At 42.5% G+C, this 27,842-nt stretch overlaps 1 protein-coding gene across 7 annotated transcripts in view; it reads right to left on the bottom strand.

The window, feature by feature from the left end:
- The window catches only part of RIN2 (Ras and Rab interactor 2), a 63,229-nt gene that overhangs the window by 19,007 nt on the left and 16,380 nt on the right, over window positions 1-27,842 (bottom strand). For 5 of the 7 annotated variants that reach the window (XM_032104376.1, XM_032104375.1, XM_032104380.1 and 2 more), the window contains exons 2-7: window positions 19,907-19,999; window positions 11,855-11,949; window positions 4,947-5,139; window positions 4,606-4,717; window positions 2,680-2,752; window positions 258-349 (exon numbers count right to left, since the gene is read on the bottom strand). In XM_032104376.1, coding sequence (XP_031960267.1) covers window positions 258-349; window positions 2,680-2,752; window positions 4,606-4,717; window positions 4,947-5,139; window positions 11,855-11,949; window positions 19,907-19,963 — 622 coding nt within the window. In that variant the 5' untranslated portion in view covers window positions 19,964-19,999. Of the gene's footprint in view, window positions 1-257; window positions 350-2,679; window positions 2,753-4,605; window positions 4,718-4,946; window positions 5,140-5,986; window positions 6,077-11,854; window positions 11,950-19,906; window positions 20,000-27,842 lie in introns of those variants that run through there. The other 2 variants (XM_032104382.1, XM_032104381.1) reach the window with 2 other exon arrangements.

The raw sequence follows: 27,842 nt of genomic DNA, 5'->3' as shown, positions 1-27,842 counted from the left end.
GCTTTGCTAAAGGGCTGCCCAGAGAGGGGAGAGAAGAAGGAAGAAGGAAACAGCACTAACAAAAATATCACAGAAGGCAGCGAAAGAAGGAAGAGCACCACTCCTTGGCCAGAACAAGGTCTGGCAAGTAAGAGAAACTGCTTTTCTAAATGAAATTTGTATCGTCACAAACCAGTATGAACTATTTACTGATACAGCCTATTTCTTCAAGGTTACAGGAGTGCTACAGGGAAGGACATCTATAGAGAACTACTTACTCAGTCCAAGCTGAGCAATCTCTTCAAGTTCAGCTTCTGTCTTTGCTGCAGCAATTGCATGAGGCAACTTCAGTGTGAATGGAAGGACATCCCTGTTTTCAAAGAAAAAACCATTATGGTTTTCAGCAACATCCATAGCTTTAAAAGCTTTTTTTTTTTTTAAAACTCTGGCAGTGGCTGATCTCTGATTATTTTCTTCTTGAGCTGTGGCAGGTAGCAAGATCCTGAAACATACAGTGCAGTTAAGCATTACCAGCCCCAGGGCTCCTTTACATTGCAGAGTGCTGTGAAGGGCGAACGACAGACAAGTGCCCGGGACTTTCCACTAGGATCATTTCCACAGAGCCATCCAGTATTTTCTGCCTTTCCAAAAGAAGCTTTTACACCTGTTCTTCTACAAGCAGATCAGTGAGATGCAAACTTGTTATCTGCCCATAATACTTCAACAAAGCTTCTTACTTTCTGAATACACTGTTGACTGCTATTCCAGTTTTCAGAATAAAAATTTCAAAGAGTAGTTGCACAGCAACTCTAAAAATTTCTAAGCTAAGGGTGTGTTGGTACTACTCTATTCTAGGCTGAAGACACTTCATTTAAGAACGTTTTTGCAATTTATTCTCTTGTGTGGTTTCACTTCATTGCGTACTAGACATTCACTGGATGTTGCCAAAGGGAGATAGATCCATGAGGAACATGGATATACATGCATATACCAAATCCAGCGTAAAAAACTTTTAGACAGAGATTTTAAGGGACATAACCAAGCAACTGTATGTGCATTGTACAATCACTGCCATCAACCAATAGTATACCTCTCGCCTGCCCTGTTGGTACCAATACCCTCAAGCAACAGTGCATGCTAAACTGCAACACCTGTAGTAGAAGCACCCATGGAATTCAGACTAAATGAGAATCCTACACAACTGGTGTCAGCACGAATTTTGGTTTTAAGGCTGTGAACAAGCCAACCATCTGCTGTAGCACAGACAGTGGGTCTTTATCACATAAATATTCTCTATGTTGTATGTTAGCTTCTGGAAAAAACAGGATCTCAGAACTCCACTCACACTCAAATCAAACATATGCACGAGACAGATACACAAGCTAAAAAGCATTTGAAAGGCACTTTCAACTTGGTACCCACAGACAATACAGAGTCCAGATCATCATCATGGTCTCAATTCAAAGATAATTAAACCCTGACTCCTCATAAAAACTGGTTGGGTACCTCCTGCAAGAAATTCCCTCTCATTTTAGAAAATCCTCCTGGATTTCCTGTGATGTACCAAATGGTAATGTCTCTTTTTCACAACAGCTACCTATCTGCCTCCTTCAGTCTACACAAAGCAACTTTAAGCCCTCAGTGAAAGAAAATGGACAGACTAATGCCAAGAAATCTCTGTGTGCTGCATGATCCTGTAGGCACTTAGAGAGAATTCACCAGAGCCTGGCAAGTGGGCAGAACTGGAAGGGTGACGAGATAAGGATTATCTCCTCATCAAACTAGTTTTAAATGCATTTTCAGCTCATTTCTCATCAGCGTGCTGGCCAATTACCTATGTGGTATCAATGCTGCTTTCAGCACATGCATGTACAGCTCAGCTGAACAGAGGCTGTAGCAAAGGGGTCTAAGATGCTTCTCCACCACAAAAAAAACCAGCAAGCACAGCAACCCAAGAGCATCCCACACCAGAAATCAGCATGGTCAGCATGAACTGGCAGCCTTACTTAATGGGCAGTAAAAGGACTGAGACCATCACAGCTGCCTCTCCCTGCTTCCTTCAGAAAGTGTGCACATGTGCAGTTTGGTTGTGTTGTGACCTGTCTGTGCATACATACAAGGCTCAAGCATCAGTCTGGAAATTTTTACCAGTAAACTGAAGTCAAATTGAAAACAAAAGATTAAAAACACCAACTACTTTTTTTTCTGCATACTACCTGGAAAACAATTTTGGCAATCATAAACTGCAAACCTGACAAGGCCATTTTTGTTGTTCGCCATTTAAATTGACATCTCTCAGCTGTCATATTCCACATATCTGACATTTTTCCATTTTGCTCCAAAAATTCTTTTTACCAGCTATTCCAAGAAATGGGACTCTGCAAGCTAGTTTATGGTCATTTTTAAATGAGCCACAGAGCACTTAAGAAAGCATTACAAGATACCAGCTAAAGTAAAGTTTAACTTGGCACCACCTCACAGCTGGATGGGTAAAATCACAGCAGCCTCCCAATAATCAGTATGAAGTAAGACAGAGACACTTGCTTCTGAGACTCACCTCTGATTTTTTCCATTATGTTCTAAGACTACCCAGGAATATTTGCAGATTGGCAACATAAATATCATGCTGAACCAAGTCCTCAAAACTCTTTTTCTCGAGACAGTCCAGCAGATGTGACTTGGAACATAACACCATCTTACCTGCTAATACAGTAGAAAGCAATGAGTCTGAACAAATCAGCAAAACTTATTCCAGACCCCTCCAAGGAAAACGCTGCGAAGAAAGTTACAAGAAAGAATCACACATTAATCCACTATTTTTTTAAAACGTTTAATAAAACACAGATTTTTGCATGAAGTTAGTAAGTTATCACCATCAAACTAGCTACTATTTGGTTAAGAGAAAACAACTCTGTAGAGGAGTTCATATCTCTGCTGAAGGCACTCTCAAGAATATACTGATAATCTTGGTGGCTGGTTTGCTTTTGTATTCCAAGCATACAGTCTAATTCCTGTAAAACAGATTGTGTAATGAGGACTGCACAATGTTTTGCTAATAGGCAACAAATCAGTAACTGAGGCTTTGTTTGCCCAGTGTACTAATATACCTAATTTTAAATCTCTTATTTCCTCCTCTTGAATTGCATTCTACTCACTTGTCTTCACCCCAGGTGTGTAGAACCTAAAGGGAGACAAATTTTCTTTCACTCCCAAGAAAACCATTTTAACCTGAAGACCCTTAAAAAACTCAGACAATTCTGTTGCATGCCACTGCCTTGCACAGGGGAAGAGGAAGACACGAGCAGTGCCTTTCATTTTTCCCCACTTCATGCCATTGTTTCTTACTGATATAAATACTTGTTCTCAGCAATAATGAGGATTACTTCAGGGTCTCTCTGATGCCAGTAGCAAATCTCACCCAATGGCTACAAAGATCAAGCAGAAGCAGCTCCTAGAGTGAAATGATCCTGATCTTTTTGCCTCTGGTCTAAAACCTCAGCTGTGACAAATGGCTAAAACCATCAGTAAATACTTCCCCCTTGTGGAAAAATTTTGTTCATAAAAGACAATATACAATTATTTTCTAGATGGAAAATGATTAGCAAAACAAGCCTATATAAACACAGGCCACACTTAGATCAACTATTACTGACAACTTTCTTTTCTCTTTGCCTTGCCTTGCCTGTAACTGGAACAAAAGCCAGGCACAAAGAATTAACTTCTTGTTCCTGGGGGCAGAGGAGGGAGAGATAAAAAAGGGAAAATTCAACTAAAATTATGTCAGTTTACAAATTGAAATAGAAGATAACTATAGACTCTCTGTTTCAGGGAAGTTTAACTGAAATTGTTGCTAATTTTTTCCAGTTTTCTCTTTCTTGTTAAAACAAAATATTTGTTCCACTTGCAGTTTCAGCACCACATGCACTCACCAGCTGCAGCTTCCTTTTTTCATTCCTAAATCTCAAACTTATTTATCACACCCTCCCTTCTAAAGATATGAGGGCATTACTGGTTCAAAACAATTTGGAGTGCTAACATTTGCTCGTTTCTACCAAAAAAAGAAAGAACAAATATAGTTTTAACTTTAAAAAAAAATCATTGATCTTGCAACAGAAAAAGTTCTAAAGGGTTAAAATCAATTTAGCTATTACACTAAAAAAAAATCCCCACCAAACCAACAAAAACCAACAAAAAACCAACAACCCATCCCACACCTAAACTGTGGACAGAGAGAGCTCATGACAAAGTTGTATCCAAGAACAGTCCCCTGAGTACAAGGAAATGCAAGGACACTTCATTGAAAACAGACAGGATTACAGCCTGTGTTTCTACAGAAGACACATATGTTTCTAAGAGGATAAAAATAAATGAATTCTGGATTCAGCAAGGTACATTCCAGCTGCAGCAGCCTGAAGCATTTCTGTATATCTGCTCTGCTCCAGGCAGAACATGCCTGACCCACTCCCAGAGCCTACCTCAGAGAGCAAGCAGGACAGGCACCCCATGACGTTACTTGCACAATTTTGGGTATCCTCTGCTGTGGGATTCAGCAGCGTGAGCGCTCCTGCATCCTACAGGGAAAGAGTACCTAACCAGCAGCTGAAAAGCATGTAGCTCACAACTTACTGTATGTGCTTTCTTTTATGGCAAATTCTTTCAGGCAGGACCCACAGTCACTGGACAGACGCAGAGAGATGACTTTCTTCTGCAGCCTTGCAGATTTCCTAACCAGAAATATCTGTTGTGGAGAAGGCAGAAGGACATGGTTTAGGTTCATCACAGATGCTACAGTAAATACAGATAAATCACAAAAGGAACCAGAACAACCTCATGATGTCTGATCTAAACCATACCAGAACTTTACTTGGTCATTACTGTATTGGGTCCAACACCTTGGTGTAAAATGGCAGCAGCACAACATTTGGGAAAGGCAAAAATGTCCTCAAAGAAATTGAGATTCTTCTTACCCCAGGAGGCTGGGCCTGCAAAATTTCCATGGCTTCAGCATCATTCAGACCAAGCTGCAGCCACACAGGGTGAGTATGAAGGAGCTTGTCCAATATGCTTAGCTTGTTGGATAGGCTGTCATATCCAGAGTCCCGGGGGCAGCTTTTTACATCATTTTTCTCAGGAGAGACATTATCCATGTCCTTTATTAGACTGTGGGGGAAAAAAAAAAAATTAGACATGCTAACCTCCTATGAACAATCACTCAGGTCAGCAAACAGAATTATCACAAAGCTCATGGCACTGCTGGCACTCTGGGCTGGTACTTCTCCTGCTGAGAATTCATATATTTATGAAATATAATTCCCTTTTAAAAATTCTCTTTAAAGGTTCTCAATTCAAAGCCAGCTTGAAGATAAGCCTTAGCATTCTCCTTTGAGGTTGGAGAAATTCAGCCATCACTTCAGATACAATTGTATGTGCAGATGTGATTGACTGAACATTTCACTTGCTTCCCTTGCTATGCTAACATATGGAAAAGCTTCTCTTCAAGGATATTTATGCAATTCAGATACTTTTATTCCCAGATTGACTGCAAATGCTGCAACCCACAGAAATCTTGCTCTCCCCTGCCTGCCAGAAAAATCCGTTCAATACTCTGATAATGGAGCGACCCACTACCTGTTGGTGGTCATTGCACCAGACACAGGAACTTAAGTCTGTTTGGAGGGAGGGATTATTTTCACAACACAAGTCCACAAATCAGCACCACTTCATCTTATGCCCAGACTACCGTCTCTGCTCCAGCAGCTCTATTGCCTTCACAGCTGCATATCCATCTTTGCTCCCCTCTGCTAAGAGGTCAGAGTGGAAGCAGGTGAGAAGGAGATGGGAAACCCAAGAAAGAAACAAGAAAAATATGTTAAATCCCCAAATAACCCTCCCTAAGGCACAGCTTCCTTAAAAAAAATGTCGTAAGTGGCAGTCACTTTTTATGGTACTCCTGCTAAATTCTGTAAATATTTACTTTTTTTTCCATTTTGCCATGAAAGGTCCTTACCTTGCATTTTAATACTACACCTCCCAGGATCAGAAACAAGTAAAGAATTGTGTATTTATGCTCCAAATTCATTTGGCAGTGGATCGACTCCTATGTGAGAAATAAAGGCTAAGCTAAGTGTGAACGTGGCAAAGTAATGCAAGGTTAAAATTTATTTGGAGTGGGGCATCTAAAGTGACTGCTACGTTCAGTAATGAAGTACAGTTCTTGGAGGCTACAGATACTTGTTATGAAAAATCCAAATAAACAGAATACTTTGAGAACTCCTTTTGTTATGCAAAGCTTCACCATCATCCATATAATACAGAACACCCAGTACAAGTGCACGTGTGTTGCTGGCTCAAATTCCTCATTTTTGACCTAGAAGTACATCCTGTGATTCTCCCATGCTAGAAATCACTCTGGAGCAGTTACTCTGGTAACAGCTTCCTGATGACAATATTTAGGAACAGACAAAAAGCACCCTGCAAGCTCGACTGACTCCCTGAGATGTCAGGCAGAGGATGTGTTCCCCCTACAGACCTTTTCTGTCGCAGAAGAGGCCCTGGGCGGCAGAGGGCAACACAGCTCCACCTCCCCACTGCACACGGTGCAGTTCTTCTGAATTCCATGCTCTGGACAGGCCCTAAGCATCACTAACAGCATTGACCATCCTCATTATCCCAGCTACTGTACCCACAGCAAGTGGGCACAGAGTTCACAAGCACAGGAGCACTGAATACTTAAAAAAGAAACAAAAAGCCTCTCCACCCCCCCAAAAAACCCTGCACCACAGAAAACAAGCCAAACCAAATTAAAACCTACCAACCAAACAACAGAAAAAACCCAACGACCAAACTGCTTTCTTCTAGCTTTGGTCAGCGACTTGCAGCATCTCTGGAGAGGACAAGCAGGGAAAGTAAATGGGGCAGAGAACTTTCACTGTATGATCGGGTAACAACAGGCAAAATCATTTGACTTTTCATTACCTGGATCAATCACCACTACCAGCGTTTGCCTCGTTCTTTTCTCCTCTGTTTGCTTATTTATGATGTGATGCTTTTCAGATTTCCAAGGCATCCCAAACGCAGATGATTTCCCCCCCTGCCCACAAGCATCAGAAGCTTTTACTAACTGCCAATATGCCCTTGAGGGGCACAAAATACATAGAAACACGTTGGGTGCAGGAGGGAAGTACTGTTTACATTGGTCATGACCAGGTCTGAAACTGCCTCAGTAGGAATGCTGGGTTACCCTTTCAACCAGTCCCAGCAAAGCCTAGTGTCGCAATGGATGAATCTCCAGAAAGTCAAATCAAGAGCCACAAGTGTTTTCCTGAGCTGTACCTCCAGTAAATACTGCTCAGAAACTTCCCACTCACCCTCAGTGCCAGTCAGCTGCACTACAAACCAAAGGGAGCCGTGGCAAAGTGCAAGTTATACACAAATGCTGGCTGCAAGCTTAGACAGATAGAAATTATTTCCATTCCTTGTCAGGAGGTGAAAACTAAACATGCTGCAGGGGGAACATGTCCAAGAGGGAAAAGTGTTCTGCCTACTAAAGACAGCTACACCACATTCAAAAGAAGGTGTGTGACTGGTATGAGCTAGAATGCCTGGCATTGCTCGCTACCACAAGACCACCTAAAGCTGGCAAGAGTTTGCACAGGCATGTAGGGTTGCGATGTTCCTCCTTGGTAGGACTGGCTTCATGCTGTCCCTCACCCCCTACACCATTATAAATTGGAAGATCAGTTTGACTGGGGAGCTGTCAGGTTTTTGGAACCTCCAGGCACTTACATGCTGAGATCCAAGGAGGAAACTCTCTGACCTACATACACTACAGGCACCTCCTTGCTGCAGCTGTTTCTGCTCCCTCAAAAAATAAGCTGAAGATTATGAATCTCTGATCATCACCAGAATTTCTGCCACTCCTAAACACTAATGGTTCAAACAACACCGATGCAACTTGGCTGAATCAGCACTAGAATGTTACTGCAATCTGTGGTGAAACACACAGGAATAGGCAACACTTCAGAAAAATTATTTCCTATAGCCAAATAATAAAGAAGGAGGCAGAGAGAAAGATCTATCCTGGGGAACTCCGGAAAGAGCACACCTTGGAAAAACCGCACCTGGCAAACCACATACAACCTACGAGAAGCCACTTCCCAAGGCCTGGGAGCAAATGCATAAAAAACCCCCACTGGTGTGTTTTGACAGCCTATTTGCAGCGGTCTAGCACTACTGAGCATCATATTCCCAGTTTGCTTTTTATTCTTAAAATAATTTTAATTAATGATCTGGGCATTAGACATACAGGCAAACCCTGATACATGGGAGTTCTTGAAATTTATCACGTCTTAAGAGTTAAGACCAAAATTTTTTGAGGCTGGGATGTGTGTGTTACTACTTTGGAAACAATTGCATGGAAAGAATAACCGCTGGAATTTATGAACAACGGATTAACTCAAGTGTACAAAATAAGGGTAAGAAGTTGCTGTGACCTAAATGCTAGCAAAATACGCTGCATTATACAACAACTAATTTAGTCTCCTGGTTTTACTTTTGAGTTGGGGGATGTTTGGTTGGTTGGTCTGTGTTATTTGTTTGGGATTTTCAAAAAGACTCCTGATATAAGACAATCTGACCAGGTCATGTTAAACTCAAAACTGAAACACAAATCAGCCTTGATAGATGGTCTGCTTTAATGCAGGGCTGCAACATGATCATCTTCAGTGGGAAAGGAGTTCCAACACTACTCACAATGAACTAAAGAAAACACATGATTCATGCAAGTTTCCTTAGATTTGAAAATACCCATAAACGCGTGGGAAGAGAGGTAATTGCCAAGATAAACAATGCTGTGCTGCATCCTGATTAGACTTAGATCACAGTAAAAAAGACAAGGAACAGGTTGAAGCCTGTAACCACGATGATCCTTGCTCATGATGTGAACCTTGCTCCAGTCCCACCGAAGTTAAACCACCACAGAGTTAACTCAGTTTGACTATCCACTGCAAAATGCCTGGGTTTCTGTAAATCCTGAAATCTAACAGCTCTTAATCACCCCAGCCTAGTCTGTACAGTCATACTGAACATCAGCTGGGAGGGGCATAAAGCCACTGGGAACTTCCTCCTGCATCCCACTACAGCTAAAAGAACAGGACAAGGCGGCGGGGAAAAAAGGTTGTTGGATACTTGCCTACCTGTCAACAGCAATAGAAGTGGTTCTCTGTGCAAGACAGAAGGTGGCTCTACTGAAGTTAGTAACTGCTGTGGAAAAGACAGTGGCGTGAGGGCTGTGCAGTGCAGGACACAAGGCAAAGCTCTGCCCGTGTTCCTTCCACAGTAAGAGAGCAGGAAGGGAATAAGCTGCTGCAGCTGCCTCCACCAGCAAAGCATCCCTGAACCATTTCACAGGCACCAAGTGCCCCGGGAAGCCTGGAGCTTTACAGCCCTCCCTACAGAGGGAAGCAGGAAGCGTCGCCCCCCTCACAGACATTCACACAGACATGCAGGGGGCCTGGGGCCTCCTGAAAGATCATCCAGGTGCATCCAGGTGCCACCAGTCCTGTCCCGCAGGCTCCTGGGCTGCCATTGCATGCAGATGCTCTCTGGTCACTGGAAAGGCAGGACAGAAATCTGTCCCACTCGTTCCCTTTTCTGAAAACCCTGCTCATTTGCATTATTGAGATAAATGTCTGCACTGGGAAAAGTCCAGGCATCAAAAAAGTGGAATACTGAAACAATCCTCCTTAAAACACATTTTTGCAAGCCTTTTTTTTTTGGCCTGGCTTTTATATATTTACAAGCCAAAGCGGTAAGCCCTTGAACCATTGTTGATATTACTTGGGCCATATATTAAAAGAAGAGAGGAGCCCAAAATAAAACTGGGGTGAGGAGTGCAAATCTGAAAGTCACCACATAACCACAAAAAAACCTCACACCGCAATACTGAGGCTGCAGACATGCAGTTTCATGTCCCTGTTTTTCTGAATTCAGCCGAGAGCTCTGCAACTGCTGCCTTTCCAGAACTGCTCCGGGTGTCTGTGGATACCTGCTAAGGTGGAAAAAGAGCGAGGAGAATGGACACTGAGCTCAAATTTCCCTAGATGCAAATCCAAGGGTCATATCAAGATACCAACTTCTGAACAGCAGAACACGCAATAAGAAGAGCAAGCTACATTAATTGCCAAGTTTTAAATTAACTACAAAGAAATAAAGTTATGACAGTAAACACAGCCTTGTGAGGTGTCTAGTTTAAACAAGAACTCTGGAAAACTTTTGTTGAAATTACTATAATCTTGCTCTGTAGCTCTATTAAAAAAAAAAAAAAGGTGCCAGTGCACAACTAAATTACATAATTTACCAACTTTGATACAATTTCTTCCTTGCACAGAAGCATGCAGTTCAGAATTTTGTAGTCACAGAAGGTTTGACTTTAGCTTATTTACTCAGACTTCATATTTCACATTATCATCTTGAAGTGACATAAATAATTTTTTTTTTGGATGGCTATTATTATTTTTCATAGAAATTGCATTCTTGACTTTTTTATATTAGGTTTACTTACTTACATATCTTAAACCAAAATATATTTTGCAGTCGAGATTAACAAATCAAGATTAAAAATCCATTTAAAAAATCAATAAAAAGAAAACCCATGATCTGTAAAATGGGGAGGAGCTTTTGTTGACTATTTCCAGCTAAGTGCTTCCACCAAGATTTTACAATCAGTAGACCTTAGCCGTTCATGCATATGATGTGTTCAAAGATACAAGAATCCTTTTCTTAACTGAAAATTAGCTGATGATGTCTGAAGTTAATTAGCTGAATTCACAAAAAGAAAGTATCCTTTCTGCCCCTGCAAAAGAACTGTGCTCTCAAAAGCTTTAAAAGTGAATAATGTTCAACCAGGGCCACAGCCAGCGACTTTAATTAGTTCAACTGTCTTACTTCTTTACCACTTGGGAAACAAAGGTGCTGCTTAATGTTTTTTTAAATAATCTAAATATGCTTTGTAGTAAGTTCTAGCAGATGTCAATAGAACTCATAGGAAGAAAAAGAGCTAAAAATCTTGAATGTAATTTTAAATAATAATTTTCCACTTCATTAACTCACTGCTAGAAGAACAAAGCTCACCAGCTCCAGAGCTGGCCAAGACCATGCAGTCAGATAAAACACAATGCCTACACTGGTTGCTCTCCTCTTACCACAAATATTTCAGATAAGTACAAAAATCCGTTCTCTTGTTAACACAATGATTAAAATATTAATTATCCTCCAGATGCCAATTTAGCAGATGTTACTGGGCAAGCAAAGCCAAAATGCTGGGATCCCACTCTGCCCACTTAAAGGTACAAGCTTAAGATGACAATTTATTTTTTTTATTTGCAAGCTACTCATATATAACTTAACTTAAACACATAACCCACCTATGCATCAGCTCACAGCAGTCAATATTTTACTTCCTAACCTGAGAACATAAATAAATCATGTTATTGTATCTTGAACCTTCAAAGAGCCACTTGAAGCCGTGAACATTTTGTCTTTACAGCGTGAAAGCAAAGCTGTGCCACAGACAACGGTAAAAATCTTAGCAGTTCCCTGCTTTAGACATTCATCAGTATCCAAGTTTTTTAACAAGGAAGTAGAAGTGAAGATCGGTTGCAGTTAGAAGATATTAAGGCAAATACACCAAACAACTGAGTCTCTGGGCACTCCTGCACAAAGGCAAATTCCTTAGATCAAGAGCAAGATTATCTACACATCCTATGCTGCCAGGGAGAAAAGTGCTAGGACAACAGCCACCCAAGAAGACAGCACAATGAAAACATTCCTGTCATGGTAGACCCTCCAGAACTATGAAAAGAAACATTTTAATCACCTTCGCCAATCAGCAGATTCATCTTCCACTGTGAGATCTGTCTGTACCATCTCCTGTTTCAGTTCTCCGATTTCTGAGGCAATTGTGTCAATGAGCTAGAAAGGGACAAAAATAGTATGACATCAAGTGAGTGGAAGAGGCGTGGAAAAGAAGCCGGGGCAAGTTTAGTCACCAGAGATTACAAACTTTTCTTTTTTTTGTAAAATCGCATCCTATTTGGACTTCCCCTTGCAAAGGAACAAGTAAGGGTTGGGCCCATGTATAGTGGTTCTCGGAGGAAGAATAATTCCTGTTTTGTGCCAGTACAAAACCTTCCAGGTTGTCTAGCCTTTTAATTTAAATGGAATAAATTTGCAGCCTCTACGCATTATAAAACATCTTACAAAAACTAAATTATTCAACTGTTCATAGCATTTACTTTTTCAATTAAAAAAAAAAAAAATTAGAAGAGTTCCATCCGCAAGAGTTCTGTTTCAGAAGGGACACTAAGCCAGCATTATGATACCGTGGAGGATGAAAAGCAATGAAGCAAGAAGGGAATGTGTGGCTGCTTTTCACATGAGGTTTTGGACTCCACTTGAAAACAACAATTCAATTTAAAAAGAATTGCCTTGCAGCCCTTCGGCTCGGGCAGAACCCCACCCAGATTCTGGGTATGAGGGCAAAAACTCATTTTAAGGTGGCCACGGTTAGCACTAAGGTTGTATCCTGAGAAATGCAGAATTTGCTACCCAGAGTTCTGGGAAACATTTTGTTGAGCAGAAACCAACCATGAAGTTTGCAAAGCATGCTCTCTTGGGCACTTCTTTGTAGCCAACGTATCAGGTTTGCTTGTCATGCCGCACCATGACAGCCTTTATATAAACCCTGGGACGGTTCCCTCTCTCCTGCCGGGAGGGAACCTAATGAAAGGTCTGCAGTGATGCAGTGATCTCTTCCACCACCCCTGCACATCACAGCAAACAAAAACCCTGGCACATGAAGCAAAACCAGCTTTGCAGTCCAAGTCAGAACAGTCTTCACAGCCATCCAAAAGGTAACAAGCCCAAGTCCCACTCAGTGCAGGCAACTCATTACAGCAGCATTTCAAAGAATTGCAGGCATCATCTTCCTAAATTGTTATATTGGAAGTTTTCCTCCACCTCAGGAATTCACACTCTCCTTTGCTGTGCAGCATTATTCCAATCAATTCAAAAGAAGTTTTAGTCTCTGCTTACAACTGACCAACTCCAGTAAACAGACCTTATGTAAGAATGAATTACCATTATCCACACCATAAGGGCTTCTTTCTGTCCAAGTCATAGCTCCCAGTGTTGGAAATGATACAAAATTTAACATTTTTTTACATAACTTTAGTCAGGGGTTTTGTTCTCCTTTGCCCAGGGGGAAAGGAATTGAGGTTTCTTTTCAAAGGATTGTTTCACCACTCAGGCCTGATGAGCTTAACATCTCAACAGACTGGGAGTAGCACAGAAGATACACAAAAGATAATGACCATTAACAAACATCAACTCCAAACATCACCCCTGGCATGGTCCGAGACATCTGGTTAGGATGAGAGCCTAATTAACATGGAAGGTGAAGGGATCAATAACCAGTAGGAAACCAAATACGAAGACCTTGGGACTAATGAACATTGAGCCAATTAATTTTTCCGGGTTTTGACTGTATGTGAACAATCTAGTAAAGAGTTACGTGTGATGGAATGATTTTCTCTGCATAACCCACGCAATGTGTGGATGAAATTATTTCTGTTGCACATCCTGGCCAGAATAAAGTAATGCCTCAATTCTCTTACACTAAAAATTGTTGGAGAGTGCTTTTTCCGCAGTTTCGGTGACACCAGACGTATGTCCTACCGGCATTGCAAAGACCTTCCAGCTGCTGACTCTCAAACACCCCTGAGTCACTGCAGCCAGATGTGAGCAATGCCTCCCTGACAGTGAGAAGGGGCAGCCAGAGGAACCCAGGCCAGCCTCAGGGAGCAGCCGGAGGAGCCCAGGCCAGCCTCAGGAACCCAGGCCATCCTGACGGAGCAGTCTCTCCGCACCCCCCAAACACTGAGTGCTGCTGAGCACAGGTCATTTCATCCCTCCTTTTGGATAAGGGGTGAATCCAGCCCCCACACTGGCTTTACACGGTGAAAAATCCATGTGACACTGCTGTCCAGTGGGCCTCACTAGAAAGCCATTGCATGCCCAGTGCATGGTGTCTGACCATGGCTACAGGCAGCAGCATCCCCTCAGAGTGGGGAACTAAGGTTAGCAGAGCAGCCCTTTCACTGAATTAGCAGTGTAACTCTACCGCCAGTGCTGCATGCACCAGTCAGCCCGTCTGGTCCCCTTCTGCAGGGCCCAAAGACAGCACTGAAACCAGGGGAATTACTCCCAGCTCCTTCCATTTTGTGCAATACGGTAAAACCTAAGGCCAGTCACACAAGCACCTTAAAGACAGTCAGTCTCAGAATAATCAAGCTGGAATTGGCCATCCAGTAGTCTTCAAGGGATCATCGTTGGTCAACTCCGCACGGCAACAGAGGTGTCTCTTTCAGCAGCCCTCCTTCAAACACGTTAAGATTCTGCTTAAGATTCAAGCAGAGCAAGAGAGACTGCTTGGAAATTTGCTGGCCATCCACACAGAGAAGCTGACCAGAAACGAAGAGTGCAGCAACCAGGTCTGGGCATGTATTCTCCCTGTTAGGGATCAAGGTGCCTTGGAGTGGTTGTCAGCAGAGCCAGCTGTGGGTGAATCAGAAGGGGTGAATTTATGCATTGCCAGCAAAGCACCCCTGCAAAGCTGCTTCAGCTGGCAACTGTATGAAAGCTTGAGCTGCTACTCCCTGGGATTCAGCTCCGCACAAGGAGCTCCTCTTCATGGGCAGCAGCACCTCAAGTCTTGGCATCCCTAAGACCAACTGGGGCCATAAAGATTCATCACAGTGGTGTGCCCTGTTCTCTGACACATCTGCAGAGACTAAGTGTCTCTCACAGGCGAACAGTCTGCACAACAAAGGAGCTTTTCAGCACCTCTCCCTGCAAAGCATACAATGTATGAGCTCCCCAGAGGCGTCCATGTGTTTGCAGCAACCTCCTCCATGCCCGCCTTGCTGTGTCGCTACCTGGCTGCCAACCGAGTTACCTGCGTTAGCGGGCTTTGACCAGAGCTGTGACAAAACCCACCTCCCTCCCAGCAGACAAAATCTCAGGGAGCTACAGCAAAGAATTCTAATCCAAACTGTACTAACAGCGAAGTAATCTTAATGCTTTTGAATTTCTACGCCTGCCTCGAAGAGAACGCTGCAGAAATTGTCATCCCTGAGAGGAATTCTTCCATGTTTAGCATCTTTGCTTCTTTTTCTAAAGAGAACTTACACAAGATGGCATGTTTCAAGCAGCCTTCAGCTCACATTCTATTCTACAGGCTAAATTTCTTGGGTATACCACATATCCACCATGAGAAATCAGTCTTTCCTTAGTCTCTGAAAAGTCAGTACATCCTGGACAAGGAAACCAGGTCAAAGTGTGGCATCAAATCCCAAAGTGACCTGCAAAGTTCCCCAGGATGGAACACCCACGGCAACCCAACCGGGACCTACCACCTGCCACTGTGTACTCCACCTGAACTAAAACACCGCTCTCTAGGAAGAAACTCCTCATTTTTTGCTAAAATAAACCACCAATATTTCCTGCAATTTCCAACTATTTTCCTTAAATTCTCTTTAACGACAAAAAAAAGTTGCTCTTCTCTTGATGTAAAACCAGAAAGTCTTACGGAGTTGCACCATTTGTGAATGCTTGCAATTAGCTCGCACATACTGTTACAAGGGCATTTTTCTATCAAACAACGTAAGGTGCACTCATGATTTTATGACAGCATTTCCCAGTATTTGGGGTCAATGACACACCTGGTGATTATACAGCGCACTTGATGCACGCACGATTAGCATCACACAAGATGAGCTGTTAATAACATGTTTCTACAAAATGCAGGAAGGATCCTGGGTATGTACTATTATTAGCTCCAGCCCTGAGGAAACAAGCAGCAGAAGAAGGCTCTGCCTTTTTAGTGCAAGGCTAAGAATACTGGAATTCTTCAAAGAGAGTTCTCTATTTGCAACAAGTGTGGTACCTCTTTGGCTGGAAATAATGGGAAAACTCATTCCTTTGTTTCAACAGACTTGACAGCAACATAGCAAGAAGCAATTTCCAAAGAAAAATGCAACTGAAGTGGATGGATACATTTGTCAGGGGCCATTGTTAGTGTAAAACAGCATCCATGAGCACAAAGACATAAAAGTAATCAGAAGATATCTGTTGTGGACTGTTTTAGGTCTGTGAAATAGCTATTACTCAGCTTTGCTATAGGAGGAGGAGGTTTACCTGAAAAATGCATTTGGAAGTGTGACATCTTCTCAGATGGTTAATTACTTAGTATTTTTTAAAAAACAAAATTAAAATGAGATCTTACAGAACATGACAAAATAGCTATTTTTTGTGTCTAATGATTTTCCTTTGGGATTTATTCCTGATAAAGCACTGCTCTTTAAATTCAAAAGACACTACAGTATAACCACTGCAAAGCCAAAAAATAATCATGACTCAGGCAGCATGAATTCACATAGCAGCCCAGAACAGTATTGCCTAACCAAATCTATCCTAAACATTAGATTGCCAAATACCTATGTACTAACTGTTTACATTCCTAACATCCATGAACGAAATCATGAAATGCAAACATCTTAAACCACAACATTTCCTTTCACAATGTACCACACTCTGCTTTTGTCAATTGATTCTGAGCTCAACAAGACTGAGCTCAGCTTTTGGGAGCTGGCAAGGGTGACAGTGAAACCCCTACATAGGGACCACAAACACAGCACCTCAGCACCCCAGCATTCTCTCACCACAACTCATCTATTTTGCTTTGCATCTTTCAGGATGTCATACAAGCAGCAAAAATCAGAGTCAGTGTTCATCAGAAGTGTTCAGTGTTCATCAGAAGCAACCCACCCCCAAGGGGCTCCAGTCACACTTGTGAAGCTGCTCTGTTAACACTCACATCACTGCCATGCATCAGGGAAAGCACGTGCCCAGGACCAGACACAGACAGTGCCTCTCCCAGAAGCCCAGCATAACCACAGCTCTTCTTACTCACTTGACTTGAAGAGTTTCCTGCTCCCAAGAAGAAGACAGGTGGCTTTGATTTGACGTATGTTCCAGGACATTTTAAGAAAAAACTGTGTGAGAACTGAATTCCTACTTTTTGTGTTGAAATGTAAGTAAGCTTGTACAGAGAATTAATGAAGCTTCCATCCTTCTGAGAATGCACTGAAAGAGTGAGCCAAGATGACCACTGCACAATGTTTCCAAGCCCTGAGATTTACAAGAGCTTGAGAGGAAAAGATAAGATGGGTGCTTCTAATCTGGCAAGGGGACATGGGCTGAAGACAGCGAGGGGCTGAAGACAGCGAGATCAGTATCAGACTGGACAAATGAGCCTCAGCACTTACCATTCCCCCTTCCTGCCAGCATCTCATTTTTCATCCTTTCTGGAGACCTGCATCCTCTTTGGCATCACATCTTTTCCTTCCTGTTTTGATAAGCAGAACGTAGCAACCCTCACAGAGGGCCCTGTGTGATGAGGTGGCCAAGTGCCAGAGACAAGCCGAACTGGGAACGCTGCTTCTGGACTTGTGCAAGCCTCTGAATACAATCCAATATTTTGATACACGGCTGCAAATTCTGGTTATTTTGCACAGTGAGCTATGAATTCTCAGGGCCACTGACATTGTTCAGTGTCTTACTGATCAGAAACAAAGTTTTACCCGATGCTTGGTTTTGGAACAGAAAAGTTTTACTGGTGTGAAACCTCTGATGCCAGTTCAGTAAAAACTGGAACATTCTGATGAGAAGGAGGATGATTCAGTAAAGAGGATATTTGTCAGAGACGTATATTCAGCCCTTTGCCTTACCACATGCTCTCTCTTGTAACCACTCGCAAGCTATTCACTCCCAGGATTATCCAAGACGAACCCCATCTTTGCCTCATTTTTACTCTTTGCTGGCTCTGAGCACTCACTAAGCACAAGGTATAAAGAGTCCACAGAATTTAGCCTCTGAAACTACAGACTTCTGCTCTGTGTAAAATGGAGACAGTACTGTTTTCCTTGCATACTAACAGTCAAAAGAATGGCCACGAAAAAACTAAGAGATGGTTAGAAGCTGCAGCAATGAGAACTACTTAAGAAACAGGAAAAAAAAAAAAAGATGAATTTGGAATTTCCCACTGGCATTTGTCAGCGATTTTTCTGGCAAATGTTGCTGAGAATGGTAAGATACTCCCTTAAGAGGATTTAAGAGCCCTGAGAATCTGCCTACCAGCATGGTAAAGGTTTCTTAGGCAACTGCAAAGTAACAAGAACAACATGAGAGCCATGTGCAAGTACATTGCACAGTCTGTGCCTGTGGGAGCGCATTCTGAAGAACAGATCGGCAGGGATAAAAGGCCATATCTTAATTACTAGGTCTCCTAAACACAGAGAGACAAGGCAAATTAAAAAAACGTAAACTCAAAAAATCTGATGTGCCAAGTATTTTGCTTGTTCACCAGCTCAGCTGTAGCAAACAAATGTAACTGCTGTCACATTTCTACTCACACGGGGGAGGGAGAAAAAAAAGTAATTTCACTGAACACCCACAAACTACCAGGTGCACTGCACCCAGGCTGGGCACACTGACTGCCTGCAGCTTCCAATCCGAATCTGTGTGCTCAGAACCATGGTCCAACAGTGCAACTGCCCAGGGATAGTGAGAGGTCTGGAAAAGTATCTCGGAGACACCTTTTTCCCTGCCAGCCAGTCCTTAAGAAAACTTAGGACCTTAGTTTTCTAACTGATAATGTTTCTTGAAATTGTGCAGGCAGACTGCATTTCTAATCACTTAGAGTAACCGCAACGCCATCATCATAAACAAAACAGCTGTTCCAGCATCTATTCTCTACACAAGAACTACACAAGGAGATCCCAAAGGACTGCAGAAAATGACTAGGTGCTTGCTTACAGTCCCAAGTGACATCAGGAGTCCTTCAGCATACAGGTAAGAGACAACCTAGAGATATTTCTTGGAACTGAGACAGTTCCTTGCTGTGATTTGAAAAACAGGGCTATTCTCCCTATTTGGCTGTGGAGTGCTATCAACAAGCTGACATTATGAGAGGTAGCTGAAGTGTGTCACAGAACTGAGAGGCGGTTCCTGTCACTGGATGACCCTGTTAATCGTTGACCACTGTGAATTGCTGGGCAAGACAAAAGGAGAACACAACGCTACTGCAGCGCTGATGGTTTGTTTCATAAAGATTGCCCTAAGGGAAACTTCTGCCCCAGAGGAAGAGAAGTAATGGAAACAGCAACACCCAGAGATGGCAGCGTTAGCATCTTTCACTGGAAGAAGCTACAGCAAGTGCTGAATAATATCAGGGATGTGAACCCGTTAAGTTAATTCAGTGCTCAGAAGCACCTGTAAATTTTGATGGCTCCCTAAAGCAAAACCCTGTCCAACAAGGCAGCCACGGCCACCCTGGCACATAGTTAATAGGATTCAGTCATCTTTTGAAAGCTGCACTGATAACTCCTACTGCACCCTGGCTTTTTGGGACGCCAATTGTTCTCAAAATAGGCAGTAAACCCAATTTTCAATCCAATAGTGGAAATCATAAACCTGTACCACAACTTTAAGTGGCACAAACCCAGTTATGAAGGCTCCAATAATTTTATGTCTGTACATAATAAAGCTTATGTTCTCAGCATTAGGAGGAAAGAAAGCCATGACCTATTTTACACCAAATATTCTATGCCATGTACAAACAAAATATACACGTGAAATAAAACTGGGGGTAACCTAGCCACAAACACCGCCTGTAAAAAGAAATGCTCAAGAAGTACTTCCCGTTTTACAGAAAAGGCTTACTGTGTATCACAGAGAGTACTGCACATTCTGCAGCGCTCATTCCACATAAGCTCACGTACTTTATGTTCTGTATAAATATCCCATTTACCTTAAAGAAACTTCCTCTTTTGTCCAGACAACGGGTTTTCATTGTCAAAGATGACATCTTCCCTGAGAAGACTCCACTGTATGCCTTGATCTCCTAAAAGCAGACACATATTTGTAAAGGTTAGTCCAGTCTGTAGGAAATTCCTCTGCAATTCTAAGCCACAGAAACAGTCACAACAAGCCCTCTGCCAAAACCCTTTCCGTCAACAACATCGTGCCATTTATTTCCTACCAGAGTCCTTACATATCCTTTCAGTCCATTATTTTTCCATCAATTGCTTCAAAAATACAGTGCTACTCAGAGTTCCCTATTTCTCCCTTCTTTTCACAGCTGATCCTGTAGCTGTGAGTAGATTTTAATGTGCTCATTAAAAAAGAATGCTAAAACATAATGATTGCTTTCTTTGTTTACTTGACCTCAGTCTACAGTACAAACAGAACAAAATGTTAGATGTCATTACAATCCACTCTCAAATATTACAGTATTAGCGGGACTTACCAGGAGGGAAAAAAACCAGTTTAAAATCACCCACAAGGGAGAAAACACTCTACCACTAAAGCAAAAACCAACAAACAGCAACAACAAAACCCCCAAACACCCCCCAAAAAATGCTGCTTCAAGTTTCTAAAATGCAACTGAGTCATATTCAAGTCAGGAACTGAAGATGAAATTAGGAAGAAGCTGCATTTTCCACTATCAGGTAAAATGAACGGACAGTTTAACACCCAGGACAATATACTAACACATCACCTGGGGAATATCAAGGGGGTGATCTCCACCTGAAAGTAGAGGAGCAGAGCTCCTCTGAAGTCACGACCAATTCACACCAGTAATTTGTGAATCAGCTTCTGAACTAAGCAGGAGTCAGTTCCATGCTAAGAAGTCCTTCTAGGATTTTTACAGGTGAGCCTGTAGTTGTACTGAAACAGCCTAACTCTCCTCCTTGCCCACACGTTTACCAACCACACAGCAGGGAGCTATGTTGGAAGTTTTAGTTACCAAAAGGGCAAATAATGCAAGTGCAAAACATTAGAGAGTAGAAATACAGACGCAAGTTTTGATTTGATACAAGCAGAAATGAAAATAAAAATGGCTGGCAGCAGCAGCGAAAACCCAGTTTAGTGGTGTGGCTGCAGAGGGAGATGGAGCAGAACAAAGCAGCTGGGACAGAGAATGCTGACAGGTAAAACCCCAGGTTTGACACATACCCCACACCAAACACATGCATGCTTCTGCTTCCCTCTAATGCCTTATGCAAAAGAACTGACACGGGTAAGGAAGACCAAGGCAGGAGGAGGAGATTAAATGAAAAGAAGGGTTAAATGAAAAACCCTGGCAAGCAAAAGTACATGAGGAAACTGAGAGGTACAAGCAGGAGAAAAGAAACATTTTGGTTTTAATATGTAGCAGGAAGCTTTAAATAGTTCACCCTGTTTCCAGAGGTCCTACCACAAGAGCACTAGAAAAGGTTACATTTTTCCACTTGGATTCTGGTTAAAAAGCAGCCATGCCAGGAAGCTCAGGAACCAGCCTGTTTTCCAGGCAGGGTTTGCAGACTTTGAAGGCTGAAAGAAAAATCTTGAATTCTGCGTTGTTGTGAAAGCCAAACACTAAGGGATGAGCAGGAGAAGACAAAAAACAGTGCTGGGGGAAAAAAAATTAAAAATAAAAAAGTCCAACTTTCTTCCTAAATCAGTATATTTAAAGGATATGCTCCTGGTGAAGCGCTAAAGAATTGTGAACTGTGTTTTATTTACCTAGAAGTGTGCCTAAAGAACTTGACTACACTAATCCCTTAAGAGATGATGTTCAGTTCAGGTGGTTTTGCAGGTGCTATTAAATGAGTTAAGCTCTGTCTCCTCATTTGCTACATACACAAGGGTAGAGAGCAGTTGTTCCGCTCTAGGGAGCATAACAAATTATATAAAAAAAAAAAAAAAAAAAAAAAAAAAAGAAAAATCTTCTTTAGATCAATTCTGGAAAGAAAATTTGCACCTGAGAGTGTTAAGGTGGAGGGAGACCCAAGAAACCCAAAAAGGGAATTAGAAAAAACCCTCGAATTTCCAAGCTGATCCTATTTCCTTAATGGCAACGCCAAATTAAAAGACACATGAAAAATCCCAGAGATTTTAAAGGAGTTACACTAGAGCATTATGAACAAGATCCTGCATCTCTAGTCTCAGTCATTAACCACTTCATTTGTAAACAACAAACCCTTCACAGGAAATCTCATGGGTTTTAAGTTTTTTTTTCAATTTAACCACAAGGATGTCTGCATGCAATCCTATTACCAAAATAAGACCATGCTGAGATTTTTACATTCTCCACTCAAACATACAGAGGAAGGAAAACACATAAATACACAGTTTTCGCCCTTCAAAGAGTGGTATGACTCCAGCTGGAAGAAAGCCTTAAATAAAACCACTGCTTATTTCACTTGTAAGAGGTTCTGGAGCTCTAAACTTCTTCATAACTTCTATTACTGTTACCATTTATGCAACATTACTGCTATCTGTAGGACCTTAACTCTGAGCCTCAGCTGAGCTCTTCTCAGCTCCACACAGCCAGGGAATCAATCCCCCACCACCTTTTGTGGCTACAATGTCATTTCACTCTAATTTAGGGTAACCTAAATAATGTTTCATGTTTGAGTGGGTTTTAGTATTTCTGACTAAAATCAGCACAATGGGAGACACTGCTGGGGCTTTTTTTGTATTTATTGGGAGGGGTTCTTTTGGTGCAGATACTTCTTTTTTGCCATCCAATACTCAAGAAGACATTAGAGCTCGCTGGTAAAATGGATGGCCAGGCTGGGTGCAACACTCCACAACCTGGAGGCAGACTCCTACCTCAGAGCTGAGAGGTTCCTCCACATCATGCAGAAACAACTGCAGAAAAACAAATCTAGTGTCAGGAGGTTTCATTTCTCTACACAGCTGTGCACATCTGATGTTTAGTCAGATCCAAAACAGGCTGGAAAACCACTGCTCTGAAGTTGTCCCTGTTGAGTTTGGACCGTATGAGGCTGTCAGAAACAAAAAATCTCCCTCCTTTGATTGGGAAGCTGGATAGAGAAAGTCAGCAAAGCATGTCATCTCCTGTACCTACCAGAGAGGAGCCTTCTCTCCTCCTTCTGTGCTCCAGGCACTGAGGCAGAGAGCCAAGACAGATTCACCCAGACGCTGCCCAGGTGCCTGCTCAGAAAGCCCCCGTGGAAATGCCACCAGGCTGCAGGAGCCAGCTCACTGTGCTGTTCAGGTGGCCTCTTGCCTGGCCATCTGGAAGGGAGCGTTCTGTGTGTCCCAGTGCTCTGCCCCAGCTTTCCGTGGGCAGAGGTTCCATTCGGTTCCTATGCACAGCGCTGCCTTCCCACAGCTCCTCACATCCAGGACAGAGCTCCCGTGTGTGAGCGACAAGACAGGGCAGGGAGAAGGCTTGATCTGTCTGCTTGGCAAATTTCCCTGAAGTCCAACGCTACTGCACGGATGCTCATGCCCATGCAAGCTGTATGTTTCAAAAAACCAGGTGCTTTTCATCTTCCTTCTTCCATTCCCTTCTCCTGCTGGTTTTCATTCACACAGGAATGCCCACAGCACCTTTTGCATGCCTGTATGCAACTGAGACTTCTGACTCCTCATCAAAACAGCTCCTACTTTACTCCCTCTACCACAATTTTATTTGGATTTTTTGGTATGTTCTTATTCTTAACTATATTAGAGCAAATGACCACCTCACTGGACTTCTCGGGATCCTTCCCTTTAATCCTCTCATTCCAGTCTTGCTTTTACAAAGCAAAATGTCTCGTTTTCTGTGGCCATGAGTCCTGGCAAAGACGAGACAGTCTGTCCGTACACCTCCCCTGAGCTCAGCCACAGCAATCTGAGGAACGTGCAAAATCCCTGCCCACAGTCCTCCTTACCCCACCTCTGCTCGGTTTCCTAAGGAATCAAGGCTATCCCCACTGCACCAGCTTCCTGTTCTTTAGTTCCTAACTAGGATTTTTGATCTCTTGACCAACCTAACAAGACCTGACTGAGGAAAAGACTAACACCGGCAAGAAGATGGCAGGAAGAGACTCCATGTATGCCACCACTGAAGGAAGAGATCTGCAGCTTTCCTTTTGCTGGTTGACCCACAGAATTATCACCTTTTTTTTTCCCCCCCTGTATTTTAAATTTAAGTTACCCCACTGAAGAAACTCAGTCTGCCCTCTTTCATTCTCCACCTGTGAAGGTCATGCAATCACTGAGCACAGGCTCTCACAGAAACCACCTCAGGCAAATTAAGAGTTATACCGTTCTGCAGCCACGGAAACACAGGAGAAAATACCAGTCCAGACCTTAAGTATAAGCTGGCAAAGGTCAGCTGATGTCAGAAGACTAATGGTGATTGCTACCTGTCAGTGTGTTCCCTAGGCCAGCAGTGGGGTACAGCTGGAATACAATCCCTACTGTCCCACAACAGAAAAGCATGGAAACTAGATAGAAGCTACTACAGATGTACTTGTAACACCTATAGTGAATTAGCATCATATTGCAATCATTTTTTACAGCAATTCATAAATACATAGTATTAAAATAACTTAAATTCATTTGGGGAACCCATTTTCTGGTGTCTTAAAGTGGACACCAGAAACAGGAAGGATAAATACATTTTACTTAATTTTAAAAAGTAAAAAAACCCCACCCTGCTCAAATGGAATTCTACACTTGACAATATGCCAAGAGATACACACAGAACTTCAGATTTTCAGCAAATGTAATCATCTTCATGCATTTCATTTTCCTGTTCTCCTAGTACATTTGCACAGTCCCAGGGAGCAGGCTGTGCTCATCTCTAACCTACAAAGCTCTGGTTTGTCCAATTACTCCGACCTTATCTGAATCTTGGCAAAATGAAACTTTTCCTTTTGAAAGTATTTCCTCTGAGAAGCTGACTGCAAGCCTCCTTCCAGGAACATAGATACAACTGAGCACAGTATCACTTTGAATATCTATCAAATAAGACCTTCAGTCTACAAACTATCACTGGCGCCAGGATCTGGCAGACCTCTCAACTCAAATGTTGCATTGTGTTAACACAGCTGTATCCACAAGCAAAATGCGAGGGGATTATGTAAAAAGAAATTCTAACTTCCATCATTCTTCTGGCTGCAGAAAGAGTTTACAGACTGGTCGGTTGTTTTTTTGGTTTTTTTGTTTTTTTTAAAATTCAAGTAATGCAAGGGCACACTACTTGTAAAAAACAAGTAAGACATACAGCAAAAATGGCAAGTCACTCTTTACACACTGGTGTGTTTTTGTATTTTGCTATTTTATTTAAAGAGTTTAAAAAACCTTGGAATAACAAAAATTCCCTCACCCTCCTTTTCCTTCGAGCACTCTTTATACTTTTATCTTTGCTGCCTGAACAAAACGTGTTTGTGTGAGCTGCTCCTCTGAAGAAAGCCACCAGTATGATGTCAGTGAGTACTTCTCAGTCAATATTTCTGCCCACGAGGTAAAAAAGATCTTACAAAGATAGACATTCCCTACACATGTAGGCAGAAGGGCCTCCAACGACAGTTCGCAATCCTTTTCAGAAAACAATACTTTCCTCATAAACTGCAAAGGAAACATAAATATGCAACACTCCCGAACTTTTCAAAGGCAATGAGGGGTCACAGGTAAACTGCATCAATGCTGCTCATCCCGCTTAACATAACAGTGCTGCTGAATCACAGCCAGCTCTCCAAGGACGACTCCTCCGACTCCTCCTCACCACGCATGGAGCCGCCAAGTATCAGCCAGTGCTTATGAGACTGTCACCCGGACAGACCGATCCGCAGGGGCTGTGTCCCAGCCTATGCAGCTCAGTCACGGCATAATTACCAGAGTCAGCCTGAAGTGGGAACATCACTGCCAGATTTATCCACTGATCTTTCTACATCTGGTTTCAGCCAGTCATCACTCCTGCCTCAACCAATCTTTTGCCTGCAGGCTTATTTTTTCCTCTTGATTCCAGATCCTACTCACTGGCAGCCTTTTATGAGACTAAAGGATGAAGAGAATTTATTGCTTTGAACTTGTTTCAGCACTGCACTCTCAGGAGAGGCTTTAAGTCCCTTTAGATTTTGGGCAGATCCACTGTCTCACTCACAGCTGTCCACCCACTTCTTTTATCTATGAAGCCGTAAATTCCGAAACGAAAGCATCTGAAAATCCCATTTGAAAAGGGCACAAGAATCAGCCTGACTCTGCTCCCACCAACATGAGCAGACATGGCATCACTCTTTCCAGCAGGAGCATATAGTTATGCAAACACCGAATGCCTCAGAAAACCCAATCCTCAAGCTTTGCCGAGCACAGCACACTACCAGGAGAGTTCTGTTTGCTGCTACCGCTGTCTCTCTGTACCCCTTCCCAAGTTTCTTCTTCCTCTCTTCCACTAAACAACCTCTTCCTGCTCGCTCCCATGGCATACTTTCCACATTACTGAAAAGGAATAAAACCCCAAGTCATTTCCTCTGGCACAGCGTTTAGTCATGGAGGATACTACCAAATCTCTTATAAGAGAATGATTGTTTGTTGATACATTCATGTCTTGTTTGCCTCTGGAAATGTCAGAGAAATACATTTAGGAGGCGACTGGCTTTGATTTGGATAACCTTTCAGAAGGTTTCTATTCATCCCAAATTCCCTGGCATAGATACCTCACAAAAAAACTAGCGTTTCTTGCAGTATTTCTGTAATTTCCACTTACGATTCCTGCCAAAACCACTGAATAATAAAAATAAAAACATTCACAAGTGTTTTCAAATGCCTTAAAAAAGTTTAACATTGAGCTGCACTTCCTGGAAAAAGCAAGAAAAAGTAATTGCTTGAATTACAATATCAGCTTCAAGGTCTGGAGGAACTCCAGAACTCAGAGCAACGCTTTAATGCAAAGGGAGGTGGGGTTCAGCACCTGCGTTTGGATGGAGGTGCACAAGACAGCCACCTGCTGGGCTTGACCATGGGTTATTTTAGGCACCCGGGAAAAGCCAGGCGCCTAAAATATAACCCTGTACCATGAATGCCAGAGCAGGATGAGGGTTTCAGTGCTCAAGTCCTAGCCCTGACCTCCTGGCCCAACAGAGGCATCAAAACAAAGCTCTGAGCACACCACTGCCAGAGGTGACAATCCTCCATGCAGCAAGGCGGAAGAACAGACCTGGCTTCCTGATGGTTCAGAGAGCCTGAACACTTTTATCTGCTCACATATTTCCACGATCATAGAATTGCAGAATGGCTTGGGTTGGAGATCTAAAAGGGTCTCCGTCTCCCCCCTGCTCTAGGAAAGGACACCTCCCACTATTCCAGGTTGCACCAACCTTGCCTTGGACATTTCCAGGGACAGGGCAGCCACAGCTTCTCTGGACAACCTGTGCCAGGGCCTCACCACCCTCACAGGGAAGAATTTCTTCCTAATATCCAATGTAACCTAAACTTGCTCTCTGTCAGTTTGAAGCCACTCCCCCTTGTCCCACCTTAAAACATTTCTCGGATGTGGCAGAGTATTATGTACATCAAAGCTTGTGCTCATTTTGCTCGGTGTTTCCAGAAAAGCTTCAGCTGATTTCCAGTAAGAGCAATTCTCTTTTCAGAGCTAGGGAAACACAAATTCTCTTGATATATTTTTCTTCACATAATTCATTGAAAAGGATTGCACTTGTTTACCCAAAGCAATACACAAATGGGGAAAAAAGGCAGACAGACCTAAAGGCTGTTTGACCTTAAAAGTAAATATGAGAAATGGATTGCGAGATAGAAAAGTGATCTTAAAAGAACTGCAAAAGCTGTGAATTTTTTCAAACCCTAAGTATCTTTTAGGCTCTTCACTACTAAAAAAAATATTCAAATGTTAAATAGTTTGCACACCACTGAACAATGACAAAACATAGCTTCTTTCAATTCTA

This window comes from Corvus moneduloides, chromosome 3, assembly GCF_009650955.1.
Source record: "Corvus moneduloides isolate bCorMon1 chromosome 3, bCorMon1.pri, whole genome shotgun sequence".
Lineage (NCBI taxonomy): Eukaryota > Metazoa > Chordata > Aves > Passeriformes > Corvidae > Corvus > Corvus moneduloides.
This window is presented reverse-complemented; position numbering and strand designations above follow the sequence as displayed.